Source organism: Antechinus flavipes, chromosome 4 (assembly GCF_016432865.1).
Source record: "Antechinus flavipes isolate AdamAnt ecotype Samford, QLD, Australia chromosome 4, AdamAnt_v2, whole genome shotgun sequence".
In the NCBI taxonomy this organism is placed as follows: Eukaryota; Metazoa; Chordata; class Mammalia; order Dasyuromorphia; family Dasyuridae; genus Antechinus; species Antechinus flavipes.
In genome coordinates, this window is record NC_067401.1 from 18006136 (window position 1) to 18015448 (window position 9313).

At 51.1% G+C, this 9313-nt stretch overlaps 1 protein-coding gene across 3 annotated transcripts in view; it reads left to right on the plus strand.

Annotated features, from left to right (window-relative positions):
- LAT2 (linker for activation of T cells family member 2) overlaps nucleotides 1-9313 on the plus strand; it is a 42273-nt gene extending 32960 nt beyond the window's left edge. The window contains exons 8-13 of one of the 3 annotated variants that reach the window (XM_051991950.1): nucleotides 1830-1860; nucleotides 4630-4685; nucleotides 6498-6554; nucleotides 6938-7012; nucleotides 7882-7950; nucleotides 8588-9313. In XM_051991950.1, the coding sequence (XP_051847910.1) occupies nucleotides 1830-1860; nucleotides 4630-4685; nucleotides 6498-6554; nucleotides 6938-7012; nucleotides 7882-7946 (284 nt within the window). In that variant the 3' untranslated portion in view covers nucleotides 7947-7950; nucleotides 8588-9313. Of the gene's footprint in view, nucleotides 1-1829; nucleotides 1861-4629; nucleotides 4686-6497; nucleotides 6555-6937; nucleotides 7031-7881; nucleotides 7951-8587 lie in introns of all 3 variants that reach the window. The other 2 variants (XM_051991951.1, XM_051991949.1) reach the window with 2 other exon arrangements.

The following is a 9313-nucleotide window of genomic DNA, read 5'->3' on the forward strand; positions in this document are numbered from 1 at the left end:
GCACCTTTCCAAAGGAAGCAGCCATGTCATGATGGACTCATGGTCCCTGACTACGTATAACCTCAATTTCCCCACCTATAAAATCGACACTTGCAGTTCCTACTGCATAGAGTCGGAGGGGGCTCCGGAACCATGGAATCCAAACCCCTCCTTTGGCAGCTGAGGAAACTGAGGCACATGGACAGAACGTGACTCACCCAAGTAGTAAGAGCTGGAGTTTCCCCTCGGGCAAAGGGCCCGAGAGCTCAGCAGCTCCAGTGAGACTGGTTCAGCTGAGGGGAGTAAGTGGAGACCGGGATCGGGAATGGGCCCGACACGTTGGGACCCGGCTCGCTCGAGGATGTTGGGTGTGAAGGGACAGACAAGTCGGGTTGGGGATAAATTGCAGAGAGGAGTAGGGGAATGTGAAAGTGTGGTTTAGTGGACTAGTCAAAAAGACTGAGTTCCAATTCCCTCAGTCAGTCGATAAACATTAAGTGCCTACTATGTGCCAGTGTGCTAACCACAGGGATGTAGAAAGAAGGAAGAGTCCCAGCCCTCCGAGCTCACAATCTAATGAGGAGACTGCAGGCAAATCCTTATCCTGAATCTGGGTCTCAGTTTGCTCATCTACAAAATGGAGGGAGGAGGAAGAGCTGGCTACCTTCCCTAGATTTCAGAGGGTTGAGTTTTTTTGAGGTGGGGAATGATGTGATTAAAAAGAAGTTTTTTGTGTTTTGTTTTTTTGCGGAGGCAATTGGGGTTAAGTGACTTGCCCAGGGTCACACAGACAGGAAATGTTAAGTATCTGAGACCAGATTTGAACTCGGATCCTTCTGACTTCAGGGCTGGTGCTCTATCCACTGCGCCACCCAGCTGCCCCCAAAAGAGGGTTTAGCTAGCTAAATTCTATGCAATTACAGTATTTGATCTTGTGTCTGAAAGAAAGGATAAGAAAATTCACCCTTCCCTTCTTTGCAGAGGTGAGGGACTATGGATATATAACGCTGCAGAAATATATTATGTATCACTGTAGTTCCACCACATCACAGCTGGGGCTGGTAGAGCACTACCCGGAATCAGGATGACCCAAGTTCAAATCCGACCCCAGACACTTCCTTATTGGGTGACCTGGGCAAATCTGTTTACCTCAGTTTCCCCATCTGTAAAATGGGGGGTAATAATAGCATCTGACTCTCAGGATTGTTGTGAGGATCAAATGAGTTAATATTTGGAAAACATTTTGCAAATCTTAAAGCGATGTATAAATGCTAGCTGTGGTTTTTTTTAAACTCTTTGTTAACGCGTGGCTGGGGAGGAGAAAGGGAAGGATGGACTTGGAAACAAAGGTCATGAAAAACACAGTTTAGCAATAAAGACTGGGCCTGTGATTTATCATTTATTTATTTATTTATTTATTTTTGCTGAGGCAGTTGGAGTTAAGTGACTTGCCTAGGGTCACACAGCCAGGAAGTATTAAGAACTGAAGCTAGATTTGAACTCAAGTCCTCCTGACTTCAGGGCTGGTGCTCTACCCACTGCGCCACTTCGCTGCCCCTTGGGTCTCTGATTTTGATAGTTCAGGGAATTCCCGGGTGAGGAAACTCGTTCCTTTGCAGACTGGCACCCCTCCCCCCCCACCGAGGCTCATTGTCTGATGGAGTTGCCAAGCACAGTGACTCACCTGGCGTCACCCAGGCAGCTCATGTCAGAGAAAGGACTCGAACCCAGCTCTTCTGGCTCTGGCTGGCTCTCCAGCCGCTACAGAAGCAGAGGAGACCAGTGAAGATGAGAAGGGGGATCTGAGGGTGCTCACTCCTAATTTTCTCCTCAAATCCTTGTCCTTACAGGAAGCAGAAGAGAATCCGAGCCCTCCTATGTGTAAGCTGGTTTTTCCCTCTCGTGGGGCCTCCTTCATGTTGGCTTTCCTTCTCGTTATATACGGGGGATGGAAAAGTGGGGAGGGGGTGGGGACGTTCACCTGACAGAACCAGGCCGCTCGGACCCCTTTCTGAACTCCGGATGTTTCTGTCACAGGCCGGACGCCTCTGGGCCCATCTCCTTCCCAAGGCCTCAAAAGAGGCTCCAAACTTCAGACCCGGTGGGGGGCGGGGAGGCAGAGAATAAAACAGGGAGATAAGCAAACCCCCAGGCTCAGTACCGGGAGCAAGGAGGCCATCCCTGGTATAACGGGAGACAGTCCTTGCCCTCCCAGAGGGCTTTTTAACACTGAGCCCTTAGAAAGTCTGCTGAAACCCAGGGACTGCTCAGGATCCTGCTTGTAAATACATAAAATAAAATTCCTAAGATGCAAAACCAATACTGAGATCCAGTGACAGCTATCTATCCATCCTGTCTATGTACTCATCTATTAAGTAATCCATTCATCTATCAATGCATCCGCCCACCCATCCATCTTTTCATCTATCCATCCATTTATCCATCTTGTCAATCCATCTAGCTGTTCATCCATCCTTCCATATCTATCCATTTATCTACTGATCTCATACATCCATCTCTATATCTTTCTATTCATCCATCTCTCTGCCTCTTCATCTATCAATCCATCTATCCATCTATCTAGTCATTTATCCATGTATTTGTATATCCATCTTGTCTATCCATCTATCCATTCTTCTTTGTTTCCTTCCTTCTTTCCTTTTTTTCTTTCCTACCTTCCCTTCCCTTCCTTCTTCTCTCCTTTCTTTATTTTTTCTTCCTTCCTTCTTTCCTTTTTTTCCTTCCTTCCTTCCTTCCTTCCTTCCTTCCTTCTTTTTCTTTTCTTCCCTCCCTCCCTCCCTCTCTCCTTCCTTCCTTTCTTCTTTTCATTTCTTCACTTACTCCAAGTTTTCCCTGCTCTAGTCGGATAGGAGAGACCCCAGTTCTGATGGAAACATCGCCTGCCCTCCGGGACTATAAGTTCATCTATCTAAAGCCGAAATAACCTGAGAGAGCATCCAGTCCAAGCAACTCATTTTACAGCTGAGGAAACTGAGGCCTAAAGATAATGAATTGCCCAAAGTCATATAGGTGCAAGCAGAAGAAATGAGAGTCTGATCTCGGTCCCTCTGATTCCAAACCCAGCATCCTTCCTGCTGGGCCAAGTTTTTTCCTCATTTATAAAAATGAGATTAGACTAAATTTAATCCCTATAGTCCCTTTAACTCTACAGCTACTCTACAACCTACAACTCTTTAATTGTAACATTTTATCTTCTGTTTACTTAGCTATAATTGGTATATCTTTTTCTCCCTTCCTCCTCCCTCCCATCTATTGGAACAAAGGTTTTCGGGGTTTGGGGGTTTGTTTCTTTTTTAGAAAAAGGGGGAGAGAAACTAAGTGATGCAAAGAAAAAGCCTGACAGTCTCTGCAATGTTCCATCCATGTGTCCTGCCCCTATCCAATTATTCCCCACCTCCAGTCTCTCTTCTTGGGGCCAAACTTGTTCTCTAGAATTTGACCCCAAAACTTTATTTTTATGTCATTGTCCTTTCCATTTACTTGGTTATGGTCATTGTGTATGTCTTTCCCCCTGGTTATGGTCATTGTGTATTTCTTTCCCCCTGGTTATGGTCATTATGTATCTTGTCCCCCTGGTTATGGTCATCGTGTATGTCTTTCCCCCTGGTTATGGTCATTGTGTATTTCTTTCCCCCTGGTTAGAGTCATTGTGTATTTCTTTCCCCCTGATTATGGTCATTGTGTATTTCTTTCCCCCTGATTATGGTCATCGTGTATTTCTTTCCCCCTGGTTATGGTCATCGTGTATTTCTTTCCCCCTGGTTATGGTCATCGTGTATTTCTTTCCCCCTGGTTATGGTCATCGTGTATTTCTTTCCCCCTGGTTATGGTCATCGTGTATTTCTTTCCCCCTGGTTATGGTCATCGTGTATTTCTTTCCCCCTGGTTATGGTCATCGTGTATTTCTTTCCCCCTGGTTATGGTCATCGTGTATTTCTTTCCCCCTGATTATGGTCATTGTGTATTTCTTTCCCCTGATTATGGTCCTCATGTATTTCTTTCCCCCTGGTTATGGTCATTGTGTATTTCTTTCCCCTTGGTTATAATCATCGTGTATTTCTTTCCCCCTGGTTATGGTCATCGTGTATGTCTTTCCCCCTGGTTATGGTCATTTTATATTTCTTTTCCCCTGATTATGGTCATTGTGTATGTTGTCCCCCTGGCTCTCCTTCCTCCATGGACATCTGTCTGTCTTTCCATTCTTCTCTGGCTTCTCTCTTCTGCTCCAAGGTTCCTTCCATCTCTACATCTGATGATTTTATAACCTAAACTGGGGGTGGGGCAGGTGGCTGTTGTCCACAGTAGCTCTCTGAGCCCAAATAAGTCAGGAGAGAAGAGAGAGCCCTGTTTTCATGAAATGTGGTTAGAAATAGAAAAACAAAATTTGAAGTTGCCCTTTGAGCTGATGGAAATTATTGACATCATAAACATTGTGGGAGGGATGAGGGGGTGAGAAGCAAAATAAACAACCTTAAATAGCAACATTTAAACAAAAACAACTGGGAGGGGGAAAGGAGGAGGGGGAAAGGAAATTCAGAAAGGCCGACCTTGACCTCCTGCCAGCCTGACACCTCAGCAGGATGAGCCATCTTGGAGAGGGCATCTCATATATATTTTTTTCTCCTCCAGAGATCCCATTTCGACAGATTATTACAACCTTGGGCAGCTCCCGAAGCAACTAAAAGGTAGGGAGGACTCCAGATGTGGGTGTGAGCTAGAGAAGGAGGGAGGAAGGGGGCCACAGGACTGGGGATGGTTGAACTCGACCCTGATGCATGTTGGGATTTCAAAAAGCAAAGGGGATGGGCAGGGAAATTCCAAACAGGAGCATGGGTGAAACAATCAATCAATCAAGTATGTATTAAGCACCGACTGTATGCCACACTACTGGGTTCTGAAGGTGTCAGGAGAAAGAAGAGAATAACTTCCTAAAAAAAAAAGAAAGTAAAACGATTATCCTAATGAGGGAGACAATGAGGACATTTGAAAATATATGCAACAAGGGGCAGCGAGGGGGCGCAGTGGATAAAGCACCAGCCCTGAAGTCAGGAGGACCTGAGTTCCAATCACACTCAGGCTCTTAACACTTCCCAGCTGTGTGACCCTGGGCAAGTCACTTACCCCCAATTGCCTCAAGGGGAGGAAAAAAAAAGAAAATATATACAACACAAATATGAAGGTAATAAATACAGATATTTACACAATTGTCAACTATAAGATCAAAACCAATTTGGAGGAAGAGGTCTGACAAGAACAAGCGCTTTTTGCCTAAGGTTTACAAAGGACTTTTGCTATAAATACTTGTAAGCTAGGTAGTGCCGGCAAGCAGCATTTATTCATCACCAGACTGTGCCCGGGAATAGGGAATAGAAAGAGAAAAGCCAATGAATTTAATGCAGCTCCCAGGTAGGGACGTATGTGTATCCCTTTTAGAAGGGATAAATTCAATCAAATATTTGAAATGAAATGAAATGAAAATTTTAAAATAGGAACAAAAAGGAATATGATTTGATGGCTGTGAAGAGGAGGAATTGGAGATGGGAAATCTGGAAGGAGGGAGACTAACAGGGAGAACAGGCCAGGAGAGGGATGGAGGCGGTCCGGATGGGGGTGACGGCTCTAGGAGGGCAGAGGTAGGGGATGGGAACTCGAGAGACCAAATCTTGCCAAGATTTGGCAACAGGTGGGAAATGGCAGAGAGGATGAGGAAGGAGTCAAGGGGGACTGGGGGGGGGGGAATGCAGTGAATTTGGGATGGCCGGAGGGTGCACCGACTCTGGAGTCAGGAGGACTTGAGTTCAAATGTAACCTCAGACTCCAGCCGTGTGTCTGTGGGCAAGTCACTTAACTCCAATTGCCTACAATTTTTTTTTCCTCCTAAATGTAATGAATTCATTCCGATTCGTCCTTTGGGCGACCGGGTGACAGCCTCTTCTATACTTGCACACAGCTCCTGGGTCCTCCCTAATTCTCCCCAGAGCTACTCTCCCCAAGCCCCGACGGCATCCTTTGTAACGGTTTTCCGTCTCGTGGCCCCGGTTCCAGGCTCTCCCTGGGCCAGGTCCCCTTCCGGGCTCGCTCCCGTTTTTGAGTTTGGCAGTGACTGCATCCAGGGCTCATCTCCCCCCTGCGGGCCTTTGCACTGGCCGGGCCCCCTGCCTATCACACACCTTCCTCCCCGCTGCCCCTGGGAAGCCCCGGATCCCTTCGAGGCTCCGTTCGCAGGCCCGCCGGAAGCCTTCCCGGCCTCCCGCACTTTCTGTCTCCTTCCCGGAACGCTCACCCCGCTTTTTGTGGCTGTTCGGCTTTACCTAGAGAATAGAGAGTCCCGGGGGAGGAGGGGCTGGATTTCTCCAGTGCGAGGCGGACCCGGCACCCGGAGACACGGGATTGGGGGGAGGGGGAATCACGGAGGGCTCCTGGAGCCACGGCAGGTGCAGGGACATCCCTGTTCCCCACCCTCCCGGCCCTCAGTGCTTTCCTCCCGCCTCCCACAGACGACGATGACACGATCTCCTACGAGAACATCCTGATCTGCAGACCCATGGAGGAAGGTAAGGGGGAGGGGGGGTCCCCGGATTGGGGACGGGGCGGCCTCCGGCTCCCAACTTCGGTCCGGGGGGGAGGGGCAGGACAAGGCTGCTCCTTCAGAGGGGTCCGGAGCCAGCCGGAACAGCTCCTTCTACAGAAGGGGAAACTGAGACGGGGGCGGGGTGCGAGACGGCGGCGGCTGTAAAGGGCTCTGGAAGCCTGAGGCGCTGCGTAAATGCGAGCAGACTTTGCTCCCTCCCTCCCGCGGGACCAGATCTCCCCGACCTTTCCCCTCCCGCCCCCGCCACGGGTCCCTGGGGGAGAGGGCGAGCGCGGGCCCGGGAAGGCGGGCTCGGGGGCGCGCCCGCAGGCTCCGCCCCCAACCCCCTCTCTGCTTTGCCTGCAGCGGCGGCGGAGGAATCGGCGGATTATCAGAACTCCTGTTCCATCGAGCAGTGGAGACAGTCGGTAAAAGTGGAAAGTACGCGCCCCACGCTCGGTGCGTGCGAGTGGGGCTCGAGCCCTGCCCCCTCCCCCCCCAGGCCCCGAGACAGTGTCTGCCCGCGAGTCGGGAGCCCCCGGCTTCGAACCCTCTTCCAGGCCCTCGCCGCGTGGCCCAGTTTGCCTCAGTTTCCTCACCTGTAAAATGAGCTGCGGAAAGAAAGGGCGAAGTAGTAACTCAGCATCTCCGCCGAGCAAACCCCACGTGGGGGCAGGAAAAGCCCCACGTGACCAATTAACCAAACAGCCAGAAGCTCAGGACTCCCCAAAGCCCCCGCTCTTGCTCCGGTTCCGCCGCTAAGTCCTTTTGATTGGCAGTTGTTAAAAACCACAAAGGGTTAACTCCTCCTGAAGGCGCATCTGTGCGGGGAAAGGCAGGAGCAAGCCGGCCCGACCAATCAGCATGCACTTATCCCCTAACGGGCCGCCCAGAAGGGGACGCTAGTCACAACCTCCTCACATTCAGACTGGGGGGCGGAAGGCTCCGGGAGCTAAGACCCCCCCCTCGGGTTTTTTACCTGCCTTGGGGACCAGAATCTCCAGGGACCCCCAGAGATTCATTCATGTTGGTCTCAGCTCCTCGCCGTCCCGTTTGGGGTTTTCTTGGCAGTTTCCGGACTGGCAGTTCCCTCTCCGGCTCATTGTACAGATGAGGAAACTGAGGCAAACAGGATTAAATGACTTGCCCAGGGTCACGCAGCTACTAAGTGTCTGAGGCTAGGAAGATGACTCCTCCCCGCTCCATGCCCCGCACTAAGCACTGTACCCCCCTAGGGCCCCCTCCCCCCCAAATGGGATGGCCCGAATAGGGGTCCCCGAGGTTTCAGCCTGGACCTCTCTCTCCTCCAGGAAGCCCGGAGGACGACTCCAGCGAGCCAGATTATGTGAATGGAGACGTGGGCTTCGTGGAGTAAGAAGGTAAAGCGAAGGCTCATGGGTAATAATCCTGCCCACATTCCCGTGGCCTGGAGGGTTCCTAAAGTGCCACCTCTTATCAGTGAGACTTGGGGAGGAGGGAGCCATGCTTGTGATAGTCTGGTGTAGACCCCCAGCCTGGGAGCTCCCTCGGCTGCCGCCATTATCCTATTTGCAGGAAGCTACTGTATCATCCGTCTGGTCCTGCTCTCTTTGCTCCCCATGTGTAAGAAAAGAGCTTTACAAAAAGTTATGTCCACGCGACATCTTGTGTTCTATAAGAGCTGGGTGTCATTATTGTATCTTCCTACATTTCTTTGTGTTCTTCCCATACTGACCCGGGACGTCACTTACATCCTAAGTGCCCCCGGGGAATGAAGACCCCAAGTTCGGGGACAGAGTAGGTTAGTTTCCTCAGTGGGAGCCCCGGCCCCCCTTCTTCCCCCCCAGGTTCGGTCCAGAAGCCGCCCTTGTGCCGGAATCTGTTGGACTCGCAGCGTTAGCAGGTTTCCGTTTTCTGTGGCCAATGAGGGATTTTGTCCGGTCGATTACTTTTACTCTTGTCCCTTGACCTCCTTGCGGGGCATGCTGGGAGCAGAGCCTTCGGTAACTCCTGGACCTTCCCCCTTCTTTTCCTCAGTGAGCAAACCTGTCTTTGGGAAGCCCCGGCCTGCCCGACCTGCCCCACCCATCCCAGCCGAGTCCCGGAGGAAGGACGTCCCTTCCAACTCACCCAGGAGCCGCTGCCCTCGTCCTCCCCTCCCGGAGCGGCTCCGCTTGGACAAAGCCCCTGCGATCGGCGGGCGGCGGCACCAGGACACTGTGGACGGGACCCACGGCCCAGCCGGCCGAGAAGTTCATCCTCTACGGGCTGGGGGGGCTCGGGCAGGTGAAGGAAGGCCCCGGAACGCCTGGTGTCCCCCCACCGCGGGGCCAAAGGTCTGCTTTTCATCGCCCTGGTTCTGTCTTGCTTGCTTCCCGTCAGAAGGAGGGCCTTTTCCCAGCGGTAAGGTGGAAGGAGCCCTAGGTCTGTGAGCAAAAGGCCTGGGTTCCGATTTCACCCTTTGCTTCCTGACCTGCGTGCCTTTTAGGCAGGTTTCTACTCACTGGACCCGTTTTCTCATCTGCAAAATGGGGGTTTGGACTGAACAGCCTCCAAGAGCTTTCCAGCCCTAAACTTCTGATCTGGGGAAGAACGTCCCTCCCTAAGGGGGCCAGAAGGCAGCCCCCGAAGCCCTTCCTGGGCCAGGAGTCTGTGTCCAGCGGGCAGAGCTTTTCCTTCATGCGTTATTTATGTAGGTGGGCCTGTACTTTATATTGTAATGACCTGGAGGCTTTACCTCTAATAAAGCATTACAGTCCTGTT